The 23,925-nt window shown below is 35.1% G+C and overlaps 1 protein-coding gene across 1 annotated transcript in view; it reads left to right on the top strand.

Moving 5' to 3' along the window:
• WDR7 (WD repeat domain 7) overlaps window positions 1-23,925 on the top strand; it is a 392,926-nt gene that overhangs the window by 43,583 nt on the left and 325,418 nt on the right. The window contains exons 11-13 of the mRNA XM_054460414.2: window positions 989-1,130; window positions 1,323-1,571; window positions 2,621-2,841. Of these exons, the coding sequence (XP_054316389.1) occupies window positions 989-1,130; window positions 1,323-1,571; window positions 2,621-2,841 (612 nt within the window). The remainder of the gene's footprint in view (window positions 1-988; window positions 1,131-1,322; window positions 1,572-2,620; window positions 2,842-23,925) is intronic.

Consider the following 23,925-nt stretch of genomic DNA (forward strand, 5'->3'; position numbering starts at 1 on the left):
TGCAACCTTTGCTTCCTGGGTTCAAGCGATTCTCCTGCCTCAGCCTCCCGAGTAGCTGGGATTACAGGTGTGCACCACCACACCCGGCTAATTTTTGTATTTTTATTAGAGACAGGGTTTCACCATGTTGGCCAGGCTGGTCTTGAACTTTTGGCCTTAAGTGATCTGCCCGCTGTGGCCTCCCAAAGTGCTGGGATTACAGGCATGAGCCACTGTGGCCAGCCTACTTTTTGTTTTTTTGAGGCAAGGTCTTGCTGTGTCATCCAGGCTGGAGTGCAGTAGCGAAATGATAGTTCACTGTAGCTTCAAACTCCTGGACTCAAGTGATGCTCCCACCACAGCCTCCTGAATACCTGGAGCTATGAGCCTGTGCCACCATGCTGGACTAATTTTTTTTTTTTTTTTTTTTTTTTTCCCTGTGGAGACAGGATTTTGCTTAGTTGCCCAGGGCCGGTCTCTGACTCCTGGCCTCAAGCGATCTTCCCTGTCATTGTTGGGATTACAAGCATGAGCCACTGTTCCCTAATTTTGTTGCTATTCTTAATGATTAATCAGGAGTGGGCAAAAAAAGCTAGGATTAGTGAGTTCTCTCATCTTGACCTTTTAAGTGAAGACTTTTCTTTTTGATAAAGAAAGCTTAGCTCTGTGTTAATTATTTAATAATAGGCAGTTAAATTGCATTATTGTGGCTACACACGAGTTATTATAAAGTGGTGAAAAGTAGCATAAATACTAATTTTAGAGAAAGGCTGTAAATACAGTTTTTGTTTCATTCAGTGTGTATGTTATACTAGATTAGAATATTAGTTGACATGTATGTTAGTGCTATAGAATTACATTAAAATATTGTTGAATAATCATGCTATAAACACTTTTTCAACTTGGCTACTGGGACAAATTACCTAACATCTTTATTTGAAAAGCATTAATGTGTGAAATATTTTGATTAAAAATACAACTAAAGATATTCGAATACTTTTTTTGGCAGTTGCTAATTTGTCCTCCTGTTACTCGGTTCTTCTATGGATGCAGAGAATATTTCCATAAACTATTAATTCAGGGTGATTCTTCTGGAAGGTTGAATATTTGGAACATATCAGACACAGCTGATAAACAGGAAAGTGAAGAAGGTAATAGTAAATCATGTGTAACAATTTCTTAACTAATTTAATATCTTAAATACTAACTACTGAATAACATATTCATAATGTACATATATCATTTTCTTTGATAACTGGATCAATCAACATTATTTTAATGTTTTAAATTTTTTTTTAACATGCACAAATGTTTTTCTTTTATACAAAACCAAACCGTTACAGGGCTGGCAATGACAACTTCTATTAGTTTGCAAGAGGCATTTGATAAACTGAATCCTTGTCCTGCTGGAATTATAGATCAGCTGAGTGTGATTCCCAATAGTAATGAACCTCTTAAAGTAACTGCAAGTGTGTACATACCAGCACATGGACGACTTGTTTGTGGTCGTGAAGATGGAAGCATAGTTATTGTACCTGCCACACAGACGGCCATAGTACAGCTGTTGCAAGGGGAACACATGCTCAGAAGAGGTATACTGAAGAGCTCCGTATGTCTAAAGTGTTTTGACAACTCTTACCCAGAGAGTGAAAATGTCTCTGTTCTTTGTTTTTAAATAAATACAGTATATCAGTGTAGTTAGTTGTTGGGGTGCTATGTAGTTGGTAGAGTTTAATGCACAGATAAAATATTCGGTGCCTGTTATTAGAATTAATACTATGTAATGACTGTAAATAAAGAAGTATCCAATTTTATCTCTTTGAGATATGTTAATACTTTTATCTCTTAGTTATCTCTATGGATTACTAAATAATTACTATATTACCAGTAATTCTGAAAATCCTCCAGAACAGTACCATCCAGTAGAAATCTTTTTTTTTTTTTCCCCCCCGAGAAAGAGTCTAACTGTGTTGCCCAGACTAGAGTGCAGTGGCGTGATCTCGGCTCACTACTATCTCTGCCTCCTGAGTTCAAGCAGTTCTCCTGCACAGTCTCCCAAGTAACTGGGATTGCAGGCATGTGCCACCACACCCAGCTAATTTTTGTATTTTTTGTAGGGACAGAGTTTCACTATGTTGGCCAGGCTGGTCTCGAACTCCTGACCTCAAGTGATCTGCCTGCCTGGGCCTCTCAACAGCCAGTGGAAATCTAATGTCAACCATATATATATATAACCATACCTGTAATTTCCTAATAGCTGTGTTAAAAAATAAAATGAAACAGTTGAAATTGACTATATTTTATATAACCCAATATAGCAAAAACTGTTTTCATTTCAACTTCTAATCAATATGAAGATTGTTGATGAAATATTTTAGGTTTTTTGTATCAACTCTTCAAAATCTCATGACTAGTTTAAATTCACAGCACATAGGAATCTGGATTACCCCCATTTCAAGTGCTCAGTAGTCTCATGTGGCTAGTAGATACTGAATTAGGCAGAGTTGTGTTAGAAGATAAAATTGGAAGCCTTTGCTGTGATATAATTTGTAGCTATTCTAAACATTCATGTTTACTTTTACTTACTGAAACTTGGTAAGCCTTTAATTTTCACATTTTAAATCCAAACCCTCATTCACAGGTTGGCCACCTCACAGAACACTCCGTGGTCATCGGAACAAAGTCACATGTTTGCTATATCCTCATCAGGTCTCAGCTCGGTATGATCAAAGATACCTGATATCTGGAGGTGTGGATTTTTCAGTCATAATTTGGGACATATTTTCTGGAGAAATGAAACATATCTTCTGTGTTCATGGTGGTGAGATTACTCAACTTCTAGTTCCACCTGAAAACTGTAGTGTAAGTTGATTTATATAAAATATTATTTCACTATGGTAGAGCCGAGTTATATTACTATCAGGAATGTAAATGGAATCTAGACTAACTTAAAGGAAGTGTGACAAGAGAATTAAGAAAACTCTTTCAATTTTAAAACTAAAATAATAGTAACATTAAGGCAAAGTTACGGTCACTAACTATTGGGGCACATAGAAACAGAAGAGGGACATAGTGTTTTTTTCCTGTTACTAGCTTCGAAATGGTCTGGCTTCTTTCTGAAACATAGCAGCAGTTGAGAAAATGTTTATTGAATGATGTTTCAATTTTACATTTTAAAATAATTTAAGTATGCCTGAAGACATTGTACAATCTCATTATTTTTGGGTCCATCTGAGCAAAGACAATGAATGTATATGTTGGTAAAGGCAAAATACTTATCGATAGAGTTCATTTAAATAAAAAATTGTTGTAACAAGGGAGCCTTGTTGTAACAAGGGAGCCTTGTTGTAACAAGGGAGGCTTGTTGTAACAAAGCCTAACAGTCACTGATGATGATTTTGGAAAATTTCATACATACCTTTGTGGAACCAGATTGCTTTCTGATGCATTTTAAGTTAGGCCGTGATGTCTTATAAATAGAAATATGAGATTTTAGGAAGGCTTAGGACTGATAACAGTACTTTTTTTTTAATGTTTATTAATCATGGGACTTATTCATGTGATTAGTCATCTTTGTGTGCATAATCACTGTCTCCCAACACTCAGACATTTGTGTGCACATATAGACACGTCGTCTTCTTGTAGACATGTCATGCTTATCATAATTCATTCACTGTCACCAGCTCTGGTATTACTGAAATTGAAAACAGTCTTACTGGTGTATCTGCTGCAGTATCTACAAGATATCTCATTTCAAAATCTACAAAATTTTTCTTGGCCCTTCTGCTTACTTGCTTAATCTTCTTGATTATTTATTTTATCAACCATGTTCTGCCAGTACTAGACTTTGTTTGATTTGATATTGGTGGCTTTGTAAGAAATCCTAGTACCAATGTTTCTCATTATTTTTCCTGGCAGATTTGCAAATTTACCTCCTTAATTGTTCTCTTCCTTCTTTTTTATTCCTTTCTTCCAATTAGGTTGTTAATTTCTTATTCACTGTGAAAAATTGCTATGTATTTATTTAATCAATTTTATGTCATATTTTGGTGAAATAGGTATTATTGTAATTACATTAATAAATTAAGGTATTGTTACAACCCCTCTCCTAAACTTCATTTTATAGTAGTTATGTCCTATGGTGAAACATGACAATTTTCTTTTCTGAATGCACATTTGGCGAAATATCTAATTTTTCAATGCAAAAATTGATTATTTAGGTAATTCTCTACCAGTTTAGAACAACCATTTCTGTTTTGATTGATTTTGTGTGTGTGTGTGAGACTAAAATATTTAAAATAATAGAATATTAGATAGAATAAGATATAGTTTTTCTTTAAATTACAAATGTGATTAAAAGTTTGGAATGGGCCAGGTGCGATGGCTCAAGCCTGTAATCCCAGCACTTTGGGAGGCCGAGGCAGGCGCATCACCTGAAGTTGGGAGTTCGAGACCAGCCTGATCAACGTGGAGAAACCCCTTCTCTACTAAAATTACTAAAAATTTGCCAGGTGTGATGGCCCATGCCTGTAATCCCAGCTCCTTGGGAGGCTGAGGCAGGAGAATTGCTTGAACCTGGGAGGCGGAGGTTGCAGTGAGCTGAGATTGTACCCTTGCACTCCAACCTGCGCAACAGGAGCGAAACTCTGTTTCAAAAAAAAAAAAAAGTTTGGAATGGCTTACACAAGGTCATGCTCTATTTGAATATGTTAATTATACATTTTTTTTTAGCTTATATATTCCCTTGTGTTTTTTAATCAAATTTCTTTTAAAAAATTTCAAGTGGGCAGGGCATGGTGGCTCACACCTGTAATCCCAGCACTTTGGGAGGCCGAGAGGGGCGGATCACGAGGTCAGGAGATCAAGACCATCCTGGCTGACACGGTGAAACCCTGTCTCTACTAAAACTACAGAAAATTAGCTGGGTGTGGTGGCAGGCGCCTGTAGTCCCAGCTACTTGGGAGGCTGAGGCAGGAGAATGGCGTGAACCTGGGAGGTGGAGCTTGCAGTGAGCTGAGATTGCGCCACTGCACTCCAGCCTGGGCGACAGAGCAAGACTCTGTCTCAAAAAAAAAAAAAAAAAAAAAATTCGGATTGGTTTTTAAAATAATAAAATGTTTTTGACTATTTGTATTTAAAAATAAAATGTAGTGAATAAAATACTGATAGACATATATGCAACTAAACGGAGAATGGGCTCGCTACTAAACTTGGGCAAGCCAAAAGTGGTAGTTGGCCTGGAGAATATGAGGAAAAATGATCTAGACAGGGAAGTCTAGTACTTGAAAAATAATGTATTTGCAATTTGTAATTTAGTTATTACATGCTTAACAATAGAAATTTTCTTGGGTGGGAGGACGGAGAGGATTGGGAAAAACAACTAATGGGTACTGGGCTTAATACTTGGGTGATGCAATAATCTGTAAAACAAACCCCCATGACACAAATTTACCTGTATAACAAACCTGTGCATGTACCCCTGAACTTAAAATGAAAGTTAAATTTAAAAAAATTGAAATTATAAAAAGAAAAAAAAGAAATTTTAAAATTCTTATTCAAAAGTACTGATAAAGACAAAGATACTTGATTTTAGCTGTGTGATAATTTAACAAATAAATGATGACTGCCTAGTTAATAACCTGTTCAGTTAGCTGGTTAGGTGGTTTTACGCACATCAGCAAGTATGTTTAAAGATCAAAGAGCCTAACTGCTTAATAAAAAGCAGAGTTTGGTGTTTGCTAAATGTTTAGAAAATGTGTGGCTGAGATTAGAGTTTGCTACATCGTATACTGATTCTGATGCTTGAATAGTCCCTCTCATGAATTGACCCAGTGTCCTGTTCTTTTTAGCAGAATATATTTTTATTTTTGTTTAAAAGTTTTGATTGGGCAATAGTAGTTGAAATAGTTGATCAGCTAATTGTAGTTGAAAGATTATAAATATTTACCAAAAGTAATGATTAGAGATAAATGCTGAAGAGTTTGTCATCTGTTTTGTTTATTAGAATAGTTTTGGGTTTTAGGTGAATTCAGGTAGAAGTTGAGTTTGGACTTCTTGTAATTATTTGTTCAGGAAAGATATTCTAAAACAGAGAAATGTCAGTTGTGTGTAAAAATTACTTTAACTGTGAATAAGAATGTACAAGGCTGATGATTTCTCCTTTCTTACTTTATAGTCACATTTCACGTTTCCTAAAACATACAAAGTTGTTAAGAAAAAGTACTCAGCTAAATAATTCATTATTTGTCTCCTAACTTAGGTAGATAGTAAACAAAAAATGAAAAACTGTCTGCTAGGTAGAACAGATGCTGCAGCTGGAAGTTGGAGATGAGCTCTGAAGACAGACTCCAGACCCCCTTTTCAAACTCCACGTATATGTCAGTAGACAAATAACATGTACTTACTTTTCTGCTGTCTAGGTATTTATCATCCTTTCTTTCCCCACTCTTTCATTTTTGAGCTGTTTTTAATATCTTTTTATCTAAAAGTCTTTCCAAATTCCTACTATAGATTAGCATTAATTTAGTGCCAGACTTAAGTGGTTTTGTATGCTTTATTTTTAATGAACTATTTTTCTATTCTTTTGTTAGTGGGACTTTTAATTACTTAAAAAATTTGGCATATTCAAAGATGACAAATATTGCCTAAATATAGTATTATGTAGAGTACCTAAATTGAATGTATTTTTCCTTTTATTTTGTGTTAAAGGATTTTAGTTTTTCATTTTTTAAAGATACTGTTTATTTTTCATTTTCTTTTTTTTTTTTTTTTTTGAGATGGAGTCTTGTGCTGTTGCCAGGCTGGAGTGCAGTGGCATGATCTCGGCTCACTGCAACCTCCACCTCCGGGGTTCAAGTGATTCTCCTGCCTCAGTCTCCCATGTAGCTGGGAATAAAGGCATGTGCCACCATGCCCAGCTGATTTTTGTATTTTTAGTAGAGACGGGGTTTCACCATGTTGGCCAGGATGGTCTTGATCTCTCGACCTCGTGATCCGCCCACCTCGGCCTCTCAAAGTGCTGGGATTACAGGTGTGAGCCACTGCGCCTGGCCAATATTGTTTCTTAAAAAAGCAAAAGTTCATTTAGGAAAAGATCTTTGAAATTCAGTATTGATTCATTGAATAGTCTGGTTAACTGATATTTAGCTTTTACCTGATACGGATTATTTTAAAGAATTAAAATGTAAGAAAATTTAAAAATCTGAAGGTACCCTTTAAGATATAAAATTTTGAAATAATTCAGGATTGTGTAGTTCTGAAGGTTATTGAGAACACTTGAGGAAGTAATGTGTTTAAATGTTCCAAGAAATATAAGCTTACATTTTAGAAGGAGGATAAGGCAAGTGTTTAAGCCTGGTACAGGCAGACTATAAATCACAAATGTTTTGGTGATGATGGCAGGGGCATATTATAGGTACCCAGAGAAACAAGGAGCTTTGGTAAACTACTTGAAAAGACCTGAGAGGTTTGACTAACTACATATTGACTCTTGAGAGGTGTTGGAATCTGTGGTTTTGAGGTTTCTAATATTAGGTTATTTGCCATTTCTGTTTTTTTAAGAGTATATAAAGGTTCAGTTTCTTGATAAAACGAACTACTATATATCATTTGTTTGAAATAAAGCTGTTCACTTCACAGTATAAAAATTATATGACAGATATAAAGTCGTATACCATTTTTGTTTATCATTCCAAGTTATGTTTATTATTTTTAAATGAGTGGTTTTCTCATGATTTATTGCTATTCAGATGTGACAGTTCTTATGAATTTTAATAGGATTCAAATTTAAACTCGAGCTTTTATGTTGTTATTAAATTATATTGCCACTTCAAATATTAGATATAGGAGATATATTAGAAACTTTTTTTTAAAAACAGCTAAAATTTAAACTGGGCTATTAACTTTTCATCTGTACTTGGACTGTTTACTATGGTACCTTAAAATATTTTATAAATAGGTAGTGATGCACATAGTATAAAATGCAAAAGGTATAAATATTACTAAGGAAGTGCAAGTCTCCCTTTCTCTCCTGTTCTCCAGCTTTTTGGTTCCCTTAACCTTGAGTGCAAAGTCTTATTAATCCTTCAGATATTTTCTATTTTACAATGTTTTCATGCTTCAGAACTATAGAATATTAGCTTAATTTTATTCTGACAACTATGAAATTTATGCAACACAGCGTGGTTAGAGATAGAATGATTTTCAGATTTGAGTAGTTGTGAGAGATAAACTTGGGTGAATTAGCAAAATCTGAACTCTGGGATGGGGAGGCCAAGAGTGTACCAGTTGCCTGGGGAATCTGAAGAGAGCTGGTGAAAGGGAAGGCAGATATTTTTAATGCCTTTGGAGTGCTGCGGCAGAAAACTTCCTCCAAGGCTCCATCATTAGAATTATGTAGTTACGGATGAGATGATCTGACATCTTCCCTTCCACCTCCCTCCCAGTTTATTTTACTTTTCCCTGTTACTTATCGTTCTCCTTTTATTATAGATTTTAGCATTAAGGAGTCTATTGTCCAAGACCCAGGCACTTTTTCTTTTATTTCCACATAGGTTACTCTTAGAGAAAGAAACTAGGTTTTGGAAAAAATACTAAGGGAATAAAATTATTTTAATATGTAAAGAGTACTTTATAAAACATTTTCCTTAATAAACCAGATAGATATGATTGACAGCAATGAAAATTCAGAAATTAAAGAATAACACTAACCACCCAGTATAGTATTTCCAACTTATTGAATTGTGGTGATATTTTACATGAAACTATCCATATTTTCTTAGCTGATTTTCAGTTGTGGTAGGTAGCTGGATTTAGAAGTACAGTTTGTGGTATGAAACCTTTGTGTGTGTAATACACTGTGATACCATTTATTTACATTTTAAAAACACAAATCCATACTGCATATTTTTGGATACATGTATAGGTAGTAAAAATATTAAAATCGAAGGGAAAGCTAGTGCCAAATTCAGACCCTGGTTTACTTTTGAGAGTGAGAGGAAGGAGTAGGGAAACTTATTAAAGTGTCATGTTTTATTTACTTTTAGTATTATAGCTATTTAGTATTTACTGTTTATTTTCCTCATTTGCATTGACGATTAAATTCTCAGAGCTGTCTTTCTGTTGTTAGAATTATTCAGAACAGAAGTTTTGGAAAATGCCTAAAAATAAACTGTTTAGTACCACTGGTATGTTTCTACATGTAAGCATATAGGCTAAGTTCTTTAATATATTAGTTAAAAAATGAATACTTTTTGTTTAATTTATCGTATTAAACTTTTGGTCACATAATCTCCAAAAATACCCAGAAGGGGGCAGCATGGATTTGTGAAAACAGGAAAGTGAGGCATCTAACCTGAACGTTAGTGTTTGTGCCTTCAATTGACAGTATTAAAACCAGTGTTAGATTCCCAACTCCTAGAAACAGGTATGCTAATATGAATGGAACACATGACTGTATGTATACCAGTGTGGCTAATGTTCACAGCCAGTAAGGGCAATTAACAAATTAGATATTCTTTTTAATATATCATACTGTTATTCTGACAAAGTACTGAAAGCTTTTGCCTGAATTTGCTCTTATCTCACATTTTTGATTCTAGATTTTTGTTACTAATTTAATTTGAATATTGCATTTAAAAAGCAATGTCTATACCTATAGCTTAATATCTGAAGTCAAGCAGAGCAAACTTTGTTAATACAAACTAAGCAAAAACAGGAAGCATAACTAACATTATTTTCTTAAAATACAATGTACATAATGTTCTGTGTCATCCTTTTTCCTTTAACACTTGATTCTCTTAGATTTTGAGAACATTTTCATATATTTTTATGTATTTGGCACCATCTTTTTGATATTTTATTTTTAAAAATTAATACATATTTATAGAAAATAGAGATATTTTCTAAAGATGTCATATTTGTCACTAAGAATATTCCTACAACATCATTTTAAATGATATTCTGTAATTCATTTTTATTGGACATTTTAGAATGTTGCTTAAAAGTTTTTTTTTTTGCCTGTTATCAACAGTGGGAGTGATAATTAGTACAGCTAAATATTTTTGTAGCTCTAGAATGGTTTCTTAGGATAAGTTCTTATACTTGGAGTCGCTATAAAAAAGGGCATATTAATTTTTAAAGGCTTTTGAATAGGTATTGTCAAATTGCTCTTCAAATGATGAGGAATAGGTTTGTACAGTCACCGTTTTACTACTGTAATCCTTCATCATCCTGTTTATAATCTTTTAAGCCTTGCTAATTTTCTGTTCTTGAAAGCAGCTGTATGTAGAGTATATGTAAGTATAGCTCTCACTTTCATTTTGAAGCATAAATGTATTAATATTACCAATACTATATTAGTTGTGCATTCTGATTGGTTTTATATTCTTGATAATTTTATGTTTTCCAAATTTGTACTACTATTCTATACTATTGTGTTTAAGATAAATAATTGAGGCTGAGCATGGTGGCTTACACCTGTAATTTCAACACTTTGAGAGGTCAAGCTGGGAAGATCACTTGATGCCAGGAATTCAAGACCAGCCTGGGCAACATAGTGAAACCCTGTCTCTACCAAAAAAGAAAAAAAAAAAAAAAGCTGGGTTTGGTGACGTGGGCGTATAGTTCTAGCTACTTAGGAGGCTGAGGTGAGAGGATCGCTTGAGCCCTGGAGTTTCAAGGCTGCAGTGAAGCATGATTGCGCCATTACACTCCAGCCTAGGTGACAGAGTGAGACCCTGTCATGCTATGAATATTATGTATACATTCAGATATTAGGTTGTGCAAGTAATTTTTGTTATTTTAATGGCAAAACTGCAATTTAATATCTTAACACCTTTCTCTTGTGTAGGAGGCCAGAAAACTCAGTGCTAAGGGACTGGCAGTGAGAGGCCCCTTTAGCAGTAATGAGAAAGACTGCATCCTTAGCTGACTGTGCTGATGTCATGCCAAACATTTTAAAAAATTAGAAATTCTTATGTTTTGGAAAGATTCCTTAAAATCTTAAATCATATTGCTGATTAGGCATGAAATTTACTTTTAATAATGGTCAGAAGTGATTTGATGCTAAACCTAGTGAATGAAGTAGCTGATTAAATTGGCTTTTTATTTTGGACTGGAGAGAAAGTATTACACAACAACTAATTTTTTTTGAGTAACACAATCATAGGACAATTTCAAAATGAGTTTACATTTTATTTTTTTTTATTTAGTTTTTGTTTTTTAGAGATGAAGTCTTGCTATGTTGCCCAGACTGGCATTGAACTCCTGGCCTCAAGTGATCCTCCTATCTTGGCGTCTTCAAGTGCTAGGATTACAGGTGTGAGCCACCATGCACTGCCCTCTAAATTTATTTTTAAATGGCAAAAATTGCTAGGAAGAAATGAATTACCTTTTAAGTGTAGTATTCAGTTTGGTGCAACATATTTTTGATTAGACATTCATTGGGCAAATATCTGAGTATCTATCATATTTCAGGCACTTTCTAGAACCAGAGATATGGATAAGACATCTTTTTTTTCTGTAGTATTTAGTCTAATGAGGGAGCCAGACCAGCAAACAGCAGTTATAAAGGAGTATGATAAATCTTATGAAAAGGGGTTTTTCAAAGCCCTCAGGGAGTAGATAGAAAGGGCACTTAGGAAGTCTACTTTGGGTGATTTTGGAAGACTTTAAGGAAGGTCAATATATATGATATTTGAATATATTAGTTTTGTGGATATTTATAAAATCATAAATGATACATTAACAACCTCTGTTTGCAGATGCTATTAGCATTATGCATGTTATGTGGAGGCGTCTGGAACAATTGATGTTTTCCTGACTAGTACCTGATGGATCTGTCTACAATAGATAATACTTGATAGTACTTGGATTTAGGCAGATCCTGGCAGGAATTGGACATACATACATTACTTTGAAAATAATGACTGGCCAGGCATGATGGTTCACGCCTGTAATCCCAGCATTTTGGCAGGCTGAGCCTGGCGGATCACAAGGTCAAGAGATCGAGACCATCCTGGCCAACATGGTGAAACCCCGTCTCTATTAAATACGAAAAAAATCAGCTGGGTGTGGGGGCGCGTGCCTATAGTCCCAGCTACTCAGGAGGCTGAGGCAGGAAAATCACTTGAGCCTGGGAGGTGGAGGTTGCAGTGAGCTGAGATTGCGCCACTGTACTCCAGCCTGGGCGACAGAGTGAGACTCCATCTCAAAAACAACAACAAAAAAGAAAATAATGACCAACAGATCAGAGTGATGGTTTTGTATGTGCTGCAGTCTAGCTGCAATAGGATACTTTATTTCATCCTACTTAGGTAGGGAAGAAAAAAGTAAAGATCATAAAATATGGGGCTGTACTGAGAGGGAAAATGTTCACGTTATTTGTCTAAAGAAAGATTTGACAAGCTGGTAAAATGAAATGAAAATGGATGATAACATCTTAGAAAAAAAGAACAAACAACAAAGTTGACTTTTGTATGATGATTCTCTTTTTGGAGTCATTATCAATGGTTTTTCTTAGTCATTGGCGAAGACTTTCTAAAGGAGCTGGAGAGCACACTCTGCTGTAGGCATATGGAGCTTGAAATAATGGGACCATGAATTGGTCAGGCCAGTGAGAACAGCCTTTAGGACCAAACAGACCTAGATTTGTGTCACCCATCTTGGAGTGGCATTAGCAGGTTACTTAACATCTCTAGGCCCTAGCCACAATTTCTGTGAAGTGTTGATTTAAGGTTTAGAAGTAACGCTTGGCCTGTAATGAGAACTCACTGAATCATCATTATTGTTGCCATTATTTCTATTTTCAGTTATCTACATTTTCATTTGGATGATAAATCCTAAATCTGGGCAGTTTGTACGTTCATTTTCAGTACTCAAATGACTTTTAAAAAAAATTTTTATTTTTATTTTTATTTTTTTTTTGAGGCGGAGTCTTGCTCTGTCACCCAGGCTGGAGTGCAGTGGCGCAATCTCAGCTCACTGCAACCTCCGCCTCCCGGGTTCAAGTGATTCTCCTGACTCAGCCTCCCGAGTAGCTGGGACTACTGGCGAATTCCACCACACCCAGCTAATTTTTGTATTTTTAGTAGAGACGGGGTTTCACCATGTTGGCCAGGATGGCCTCAATCTCTTGGCCTGGGCTTGTCTCGGTCTCCCAAATTGCTGGGATTACAGGCATGAGCCACTGTGCCCCGCCAAATTTTTATTTTTTTCTGAGACAGAGTCTCGCTCTGCCACCCAGGCTAGAGTGCAGTGGTGTGATCTCAGTTCACTGCAACCTCCATCTCCTGGGTTCAAGCGATTCTCTTGCCTCAGCCTCCCCAGTAGCTGGGATTACAGGCACACACCACCACGCCCAGCTAATTTTTTTGTGTTTTTAGTAGAGATGAGGTTTTACCATGTTGGCCAGGATGGTCTCAAACTCCTGACTTCAAATGATCCACCTGCCTTGGCCTCCCAAAGTGTTGGGATTACAGGCATGAGCTACCGTGCCCAGCCTCAAATGCCTTTATTGTAGATACACTTTGTTCCTCTGTTAGGTACTTTTCATTTGCTTGTTTCCCAACTATGGCCAGGTGGTTTTAAAACCCGCACAAATTAGAGATGACTTCTCTTTCTCTGACAGTCTAACTTTGCGTTTTGTTTTTTTTTGGTCATGAGATAGAAGTTTCAAGATAATTAGTAACTAACAACTGGATAACAGGTTTTTACTCTCCCCTAATTCCTTGGAAATTATAGTCCTAAGTACCATTCTTTCCTGCTCATTGCCTGAAAATTGGGGTTTTCAACTGTCTGAGAAGCCCAAACTGGGTCATGTTTTTCTGGACATTTATGGATAGATTACAGTGGGGGTATTACACATGCAAAGCCTTTGTCAACATGACCCCAGATGATCAAGGGGGAGATTTGACCCCATTTATTGCTCTTCTTAGGACATAAATTATGGGCGAGGCGCAACATTCTTGCCAGCCCATAGTGTTTTGTGGACACTGAAGGTTAGGTTTCTCTGTGTTTTTTTGATACATGAAGGTTAGGTTTCTCTGTGTTTTTTTGATACATGAAGATTAGGTTTCTCTGTGTTTTTTTGATACAGGCTTAAAGAGCAAGCCAGCATCCTTTCAAAACAAAGAGGTGCTTTTAGCATATTGTGTTCTGTTAATTTACTGCCAGGAAAGAGATATATAGGTTTGTTCAGCATCTCCAGTTAGAAAAATGACAGTATCTGTCAATCCGTTTGTTTCCATGAGAAAGGAAAGAGAAAGTTTTCTGTGGCTGTATCAGAGGTGTGTGAATTCAGTGTTTATTCCTTTTTTTTTTTTTTTTTTTGAGACAGAGTCTTGCTCTGTTGCCCAGGCTGGAATGCAGTGGCGCTATCTCTTCTCACTGCAACCTCCGCCTCCCAGGTTCAAGCGATTCTTGTGCCTCAGCCTCCTGAGTAGCTGGGATTACAGGGGTTCGCCAACACACTCAGTTAATTTTTGTATTTTTAGTAGAGATGGGGTTTCACCATGTTGGCCAGGCTGGTCTCGAACTCCTGACCTCTAGTGATCTGCCCATGTCGGCCTCCCAAAGTGCTGGGATTATGGGTATGAGCCATCATGCCTGGTCCAGTGTTTATTTCTTGTAATGATATAGGTATGATTTGCAGAAACAGTTAAGGCCAAGCAGGCAGATTAAAAATCACTTGGTTAGATGTGTGGTTGCCATTTAAGTTCTAAGTTGAGGAGTGAGAAAGTAGAAGGGCAGGACCAACAGAGAACTTTTGGGAGTTGTAATACCAGGCAGTCTTTTTTCAGAAGGTCTGACTCCCTGAATGTGTGCAGCCCAAGGTTTGTGGTCCTGGACAGATGACAGCAGACAGCTGAATGGTGTGTGGAGAGTGGAAAGGGGCAACACTTTGAGTTCCTTAACAAACTTTAGAATATATGGCTGGGCGCGGGGGCTCATGCCTGTGATCCCAGCACTTGGGAGGCCGAGACAGGTGGATCACCTGAGGTCAGGAGTTCGAGACCAGACTGGCCAGCATGGTGAAACCCTGTCTCTACTAAAAATTCAAAAAAATTATCCAGGCATGGTGGCATGTGCCTGTAATCCCAGCTACCTGAGAGACTGAGGTAGGAGAATCACTTGAACCCAGGAGGCAGAGGTTGCAGTGAGCCGAGATCACGCCACTGCACTCCAGCCTGTGGGACAGAATGAGACTCTGTCTCAAACAACAACAGCAACAACAAAAAAACTTTATAGAATATTTTTAGAGCTTGCAGATTTAACCATCTCAGTCTCTAAAACCCATAAATGTATAAGTGAAATTAAAGAAAGCATTTTAATATTTTAAAGGCATGAAGTGAAAAATAATAAAGTAAGTTCAGTAGAAAAACATAAGAAATATTCAGAGAACTGTGGAAGCTGGCCATTGAGGAGTTGTATTTTATTTATTTATAAATTGTTATAAAGCTTTATTAATGTAATTTATGGTAGCATGTGAGTGATACTGATGATTATGCAGATGGAACTATTCAGATTAAATTAAAGCAGAGATACTAATATGAGAAGAAAGTATTGAAAAAGGGAAACTCACGTTCTTGAAGAATTATGAATGTTTTCACATTTTCTGGTAGATACCTAAACGTCAGCAACACTTAACCCCTTCAGAAAATAAATACAATTACATTCTAAAAGATAGAATCTGTGGTATATAATTACATAATAATAATAATAATGATGGAGATAATATTATCATTTTTTGTATTCATGACATGTTAGTCACTGCATGAATTTATATTTCATGTTATTCACACAGCAATTCTGTTAGGTATGTTACTGCTGTTAACCACATCATATAGAGAAAAGAGACTCAGAGAGGTTAAATGACTCATCCAAGTCAGACAGTTAGCAAATGGCAGAGCTCGAATTTGATCCTGAGTAGTCTGACTTGACAGCCTGAACTGATAAATGCTGCCGTCTAGCAGATTTAGTAGTCTATTTCAAAGTAATTACTTTTCTCCAATTTTTGTCATTTTTCATTATTGATTTGCATAATTTATCTTTTAGTTTTTTATCTTTGATTATTCAAGTTTGGAGTTTTCCAGTTTTAGTCCCCTTTTATTTTCTTTTACTTGTAACGTGTTACTTGCTCTTTAAAAATGTGGTATAGTTTTCATTCCACCTTGATTAATGTATACCCACTGTTAACATTTTTGAAAGTAGAGATAACTAAGAAGGTAAAAGGTCACCTGTTATTCTTCTACAATTAAGAGAACCACTATATATATATATATATATATATATACACACACACACACACACATAGTTTTTTTTTTTTTTTTTTTTTTTTTTTGTGATGGAGTCTCGCTCTGTCGCCCAGCCTGGAGTGCAGTGGCACGATCTCGGCTCACTGCAGGCTCCACCTCTCGGGTTCACGCCATTCTCCTGCCTCAGCCTCCCGGATAGCTGGGACTATAGGTGCCTGCCACCATGCCTGGCTAATTTTTTGTATTTTTAGTAGACACAGGGTTTCACCGTGTTAGCCAGGATGGTCTCGATTTCCTGACCTCGTGATCCGCCCGCCTCGGCCTCCCAAAGTGCTGGAATTACAGGTGTGAGCCACCGTGCCTGGCCAATTAATGTGTTTTGATACACATTCTTCTAGCCTTTTAAAATCCATTTTATTATATCCATGTGATTATACTGTAGATACAGTTTCCTGTGCATGTTGCATCTTCATTTAATATTTTGACAAATATTTTCCAACTTATTTTATTTATTCATGAAAGTAATTTTCCATTACATTGTGTGAGCATACCATATTTACTTAGCAATTCTACCTTGGGTATTTAATTGTTCCCAATATCTTCTATTGTAAATAATACAATATTGAATGTTTGTATGTAAATATTTTCTTTCATTTAGGATTATTTTCTTTGGATATAGTCTACTCAATGAAAGTATCAGAACCTCCGAAATTTGATATAATAGCTTATTAACATTTTTATGGCTGCTGAATTATATTATGAAATTATTTTCTACTCTCAGCGCCCATTTCATTGCTGCTTGCCAGCACAAATGTTAGTTACTTCTATGCTTCAGTTTCTACATCTTTAAAAACGGAAATAATAGTACCTACCTCAAAGGGTTGTTATGAGACTGTAATGAATTACTGCCAAGTAGTTGGAACATGCCTAGCAAAAAGTATCAACCCCCAAAATACTAACTATTTGTCGTTGTAATTTTTAGAATCTTTGTCCAAGTTGACAGGTAAAAATAGTATTTTAATGTTTGAATTAGCTTTTCTTTGATACCTAGAGATACTCAAATTTTTCTGAAATGATTTTAGTTTTTTTTTTTAAAACATTTTTCTTTTTGTCCTTTGCTTTTTTTTTTCCCCCTCTCCAGGGGTTATTAGTGTTTGAGCTCTTAACTAAAATATTAAGCTTATGTGGCTTCTGTTGTTGCTGGAATTTCTAATTTATTATTTACTATTGAATTTTTTAACCTACACGTATTTTCAGTTTTTATGTAATCAAATTTATTTTTTTATTTGTAGTTTCTTCCACATTTTTTGAAGTTTGAAATCTTATCCCATCCAGAAATGTGATAAGACTTGATGAGAAACAATGGCTAAATTAAAAACAGACAAAATAATATATCTGAAATGTATTTATGATTGTGGGGTGACGTAAGGATAAAAAATATCTGCTCCTCTCTAAGCTATCACAATGTTATTTATTAAATACATGTTTTTTTCTTTGATAGGCAGTATTTTCTAAATCTTGTATTAAATCCTTCGTATTTCTTTACCATTTTACTAATAAGGAAGCAGTTGAAGAATTATAGAGTTCTAATTAGCCCACTATTTCTTCAGTGTTTTTTTTTTTTTATACAGTGAATAAAGGAAGACATTAAAACTAGTCCTTAAAAGTTTTCTTGTTCACGTAATTATCCAATTAGTTTGTTAATCAGTGTTTTGGTTGGACCATATATGGCCTCTTTTTCTAAAACATGTATTAAATAAACAGTCCTCTACCTTTTTTTTTTTAAATGAAGTTTGGATTTTTAAAGCTTTTTTTGAAAGTCTAGTTTTGTGAAAGTGTAGAAGTGAAATTAACATTTAATTTCATAGGCTCTTTTTTCCCCTTCAGGTAGAATATTTAATGTGATAAATGATGCATCTTAACTGCACATTTATGTTCCATAGCAAGAGTTCTGGGAAGTACAAGAAATAATGATTAAGAGAATAGTGGGATTGATTTATGAGCAAAAGAAGCTGGTCATTTATAGCATGTCTAATGATGGGCATGTTTAAAAGGAAAGACAATAGAATGTTCATATGTTTAGTGACTGTTAAGGCAAAGAGAAAAATTGTTTTGGGCACATAAGACCATTGCTCCTGAAATGATACGAAGAAAAAGAGTAATTTAGTTTAGAAAAACAAATTAGCAAAAATAGAAAATAAAAAATATATATTATTTACACTGGGAGCTGTTGGAAAGTGGATTCATCTCCCCAGAGAGCTAGTGGATGGGATAAACTAGCTGTCTCTGATTTCTGTAATTCATGGCAGATGCTTAGGAACAGGTTACATAAGAGGTTTCTGGGAATGGTTTAAAATGAAGTCTTGTAAAATGTGTAAGGTCAGACTGGGTGACCTAGGTGGTATATTCTGACTCTATCAGATTCTGTGATAGCTTGTGGCATTCTGCTGTTCAGCACTAATGTACTGTGAGGATTATTTACTGGCAAATCCAATGAGCCTTTATTTGGCTTAGGATGATAATTATTTGAAAAAATAATAATTGACCTAAGAATATACTTGTTTTGGGCCAGTATCTTCTCCCTCTCCTTGCTTTTTCATAAAATAAAGAGTTTTTACTTGGTTAAATATTCCGTTGATTGTTGTTAGCCTTTACTTTTAATTGGCATTTGATGTCATTGGTGCATATTGCATGTAGGGCAGAATTAATACAGTGTTTGGAACATGAATTTGAATAGCTTTCACCTGTAAAATACTAGCTAAGTTGATAGAATACTTCATCTGTGCTGCATAAGTTCTGTTCCATAACAATACAAAATTTTAAGGGGAATTTTATGTTTACATTCTTTAAGTCAGTTGATAGCAGTGGTTACTGAAGTAGAATAGATGAGACAGTCAGTGCAAGTATAGGAAGAAAATCTTAGAACTTTTACTTACTTATTTTTTAATCTTAGGAAATTGAGCTTTATGAACATTTACTAGAAGGAAGGGCATTGGTGGCCTCACCTTTTTTGCATACCAGAGGGACATGCATCATCTCAGGCAAGAGTGGGTGAGCCTCAAGTGGGGTGCCAGAGTTACTTTCACCCTGTTTCCAGTTAAAATGTGCTTACTTAAGGGATTTGCAGATTATATTATATAGTTCTAAACCTAGCCATCACAAAACGGGCAGGGAAAATATGGATGAGAGATATTTCTAATGAAGAATCTCTTCATCAGCTATATTACAAGTTTTAATGATCATTTGATCAGTCTGGCAGGAGGGCAGCAAAAAATTTATAATTATATGAAATTTGTATTTACATCCACTGTCATTAACAAGGAAACCTTCCTAAGGATCTATTTGGTGACATGAGATATTGGCTAATGTAATGTGAAGTTACTCACATTAGTGAGACATTTGAAAAATGTTTATTCTTAAATCTGTTTATTTAAACCTTGAGTCATCGTTTTAAAATATATGTATTTGTGCATCTATTACAATTTAGGTGATATATTGTACAGAATTACACATATACAATTTATAAATATACAACTATTGGGAACACATTTCATAATTATTTAATGCATGTGTAATAGGAATAATTTGAGGCATAAATAGTTTTCAAATAAGTTTAAAGATAAGAGGTTCACATTTTTTAGTTGTTGTATTATTATTTTACTTACATAGTTTAAATGTTTTATACATTATCTTGTTATAATGCCATTGGTGTTAAATCATATTTTGGTGACTTTTCGAGGTTGAAATGGAAAAAGATGAAGTAGAATAGAATTAATCAAATTATAGAATGAGTCATTGCAGGTGAAATAGGTGTTCAGTAACCCAGATGTCTAGAATTTAATAATAAAGGAATTCTGCTAATTTAACTCATTTGTGAAGAAGCTGGGTGTAAATCAGGAAGAAATATGAGTTATAAAGTATTCTTTAAGAAGTGCTTTAATAATTTTGAGGACAGATAAGAGGAAACCAAGTTAATTGTGTTTTATCAGAACTTTTAAGTGCTTTTATTTAACAGATAGCTGAGAATTATTTATTATTACTCTGTTCATTGTTTAAAATTAATATCAAATGTTGCTTGAATAGTCTTTTTTCCTTTTACACTTAAATAAGCTAGACATTTGCTTTGTTTATACTATTAATTTGTTTCCACACAGGCTGCAAAGGTAGCCATCACCTCAGAATTAATTAGTGAAATCAAAATTAATGAGGTTTTACTATATTGGGACATTTCCACTTCAGGCCAGTTTTCTTTATATGAGTTGGACTAGCATTTTTTTGAAAGAAGAAAAATTATATTTATTTTAATCCATATTTAAAAAGCACAGAACCATCTTTTCTTATGAGTTAAGTACCTCTAATAACTATGCTTTCTTGGGCTTAGTAATATTGATTTTTGTTTGTTTTCATTCTTGATTATTTTGGCTATTTCCAGTCTTTCTTATTACAGTAAAGCTAAAGTTAACTCTTTAGATACTTATTATCATTTACAGAGATGGTATATCATTTTTACTTTGGAAGAAACTTTTTTTTTTTTTTTTTTTTTTGAGATGGAGTCTCACTCCGTCATCCAGGCTAGAGTGCAATGGTGCGATCTCGGTTCAGTGCAACTTCCGCCTCCCAGGTTCAAGCGATTCTCCTCCCTCAGCCTCCCCATCGGCTACTGTTTTGTATTTTTAGTAGAGACGGGCTTTCACCATGTTAGCCAGGCTGGTCTTGAACTTTTGACCTCAGGTGATCCATCCCCCTTGACCTCCCAAAGTGCTGGTATTATAGGTGTGAGCCACTGTGCCCGGCCTGGACCAAACAGTTTTTTGTAGATTTAGCTTGTTATTTGCAAATTTTCATTATTACAGTATGTGAAAGGGGAATAAAAGTACTCTTTAAAACATATTTAGTTAAATATGTGTCAGAGGAGAACACATCATGTAGAAATGAAAAGCTAGAATCTTGGTGTTAAAGCTCTTTTTTTTAAACCTTCAGAAATTACATCTCATAATCTTTTTAAAGCAGATCCTATGCTCTTATTTAATATTCATTTTGTATGTCCTTTATTTTTACTACATGAGAGTAATAATATAATGGAGAGTTTTTAAGACTTATGAAGATAAATTACATTTTCTTAAATCTTTGAAATTATCTGCCTGTGTATCTGTGGGGTGGGTGAAAGTTCTGACAGGGAAACTTCTCCTGAGGGGTTGATAATGCGGAAGGTCAAGTTTCTCATAAGAATGGGAAAGCCTTTTTTCTTTGCTTAATGGCTCTAGTCCTCCCTCTGCTAAATTACCAACTATGGTAAGGAGATCTTTGACAGAGAGAGAGTATGCGTAGCTCAGTGGTTGTCAGGAGCTTTGTGTCACCTCAGATGTTGAGATCTCCAGTAGGGCAGAATTTTAGGAACACCTAACATAGTAGAGAATATTAGCAAAACTTCATATTGACTCGTACTTCATTTTCTCTACTTTTTGAAAAGGAATGACTAGAGTGTATGTGAGCATGAATGAAATGACTTTCGACGTGGGGACTAGCAAGTAGGTCAGTTAGATGTGTGGCACTAATTAGGGATTAGCTCTTTATAAAGAAGATTTTGGAGAGTTTGGGAGTCTAAGTAGCAGAATCAAAAGTAGGGTCAGTGGCCAGGCGCGGTGGTTCATGCCTGTAGTCCTAGCACTTTGGGAGGCTGAGGCAGGCGGATTGCTTGAGCCCAGGAGTTCAAGACTAGCCTGGGCAACATAGAGGCTCTATTAAATATTATATATATAAAACAGTAGTGTTGGATGTGTGAATACTGTGACTGATCAGTGCCTGATGAAAGGATATGAACAGATTAAAAGGAATACTGTTTAGGCATCATTCTTTAAGTTAATTATACCCATAGAAAAAGATAACTGTTTCTTTGATGAGGGCAATAAATAAAATGACCACTTTTTGGCGGATCGATGTTGCAAAATAGAATATTGTATTTAACCATTAATGTAGCAACCAACCCTTTTTATAAAATGAATAATGGATATATTTGACAAAGTTAGTACTGATGATAAGCTGTAGAAATGCAAAGCATCCATTATATTGAACTCTCTGTTGCTTTGAATTAGCAATGTACATACGTAGCAGTGTGTATGTGTGTGTGTGTGTGTGTGTGTATTTACCCAGTTTTGTTCTAACATACCCAAATTTAACTATTTTTGTAGTTTGCCATTTTGTTTTGATTTGTTAATTATAAAACTAATTTGTGTGTGTCAGAATCAACTACCCCTCAGTATTTAATGTCTTTTGTTAAGACATTAAGAATCACATTTCATGTTTCAATTGAATGTTTATCAGGAAAATAAGAAAGCTTAAAAAATGCTTAAGAAAATTCTATATAATGTTTTAATGAAGGTTTGTAATACCATTTCTCTGAACTTAGTTTTTTTTAACTTTTAACATGAGTAAACACCTGTTATGCTGATTATAGTGTGTAATTATAATACACAAAGTACAAATGAAGCTAACAAAGAATAAAAATAAAACAGTTGAATTTAAGAATAAAGTAAATAGTTAAATATTACTGTTATTTTTGTTTTATTACTATGAAGCTTCATTCAAACATTGATTTTAGGTTGTTTACAAAAATGAACATTATCTAGTAAGATAAAAATAAAGCTAAATCATGGTGAAGAGAATATAAGGGAAGAAAGCAAATGAGACCATTGATAGACCATATTCAGATATTGATGCCCAAGATACAGCACTGTTAATAGATAGAAAATTCAATCCTGAGTTTCCAAAGTGTGTTCATCTAAAACTAGGTCTTAATAAGATTACTGTGGTCAAACAACTTTGGAGATGAATGATGTTTTATCCCCTTAAAGAGATAATTACGGTCACAGCATTCTAAAGGTTCTTCGAAGTTCTGTGGTTAAAAACAACAGCTACTACCCAACCTCAGTATTGTCAGTATTTCCTGTGCACATTTGACTACACTTTCCTCCCTTTTTTTCACCTAATACCTATCAACGTGTCCCATTTGGTAAAGATATTGAGATATTGATCTTTAGTTTAAAAACAGCCTGTTTGCTTAGGAGAACCCCAGCAGGGTGAGGTTTGACGTGTTTTTTCTTTAGATCCCATACAAGGGAAAGAGTATATTTATAGTGCAGTGGGCCTCCCCCTCAATAAATAGCCACAATATGTACAAGAATGAGTTTCTGATGGCTGTTTTTAATGTGGTTTCCCTCAGTATGACCTGAAAGCATAAACCAGTAAGTCACTGAAAAGTTTTCAATTGTTTATAAATTGTTTTACAGAAATCTAGACTTTAATTTTTAATTTTTTAGGTCATGGGTTCAGTTCTCTCTTACCAGAGAAAATCTTTGATTATTTATATCTTGTCTTGTTCTAAAAAGGAGTTGAAGGGCAAAAACTAGAGGTGAGCAGAAAATACACAGCAGAACATTTAATTGGCTATTGTATGGCTACTTGAGGTGATGCATCTGCTGACATTATAGATAGAAACCATGAAGGAAATAGGAATGCCTATCTACAGATAATGTGAATATCTATGACTCCTAAAAAATGATTGTGGCAGAGGGACGGTGAGGGTATTGTTTTTGAGCAAAGGTGCAGGGAAGAGCATGGGTCTAAATGAAAGAGTCAGAGACAGAAAGAAGCACTGCAGAAAGCAGCTCCTGCAGCAAACAAAGGAAAGTTCACA

This window comes from Pongo pygmaeus, chromosome 17, assembly GCF_028885625.2.
Source record: "Pongo pygmaeus isolate AG05252 chromosome 17, NHGRI_mPonPyg2-v2.0_pri, whole genome shotgun sequence".
Lineage (NCBI taxonomy): Eukaryota > Metazoa > Chordata > Mammalia > Primates > Hominidae > Pongo > Pongo pygmaeus.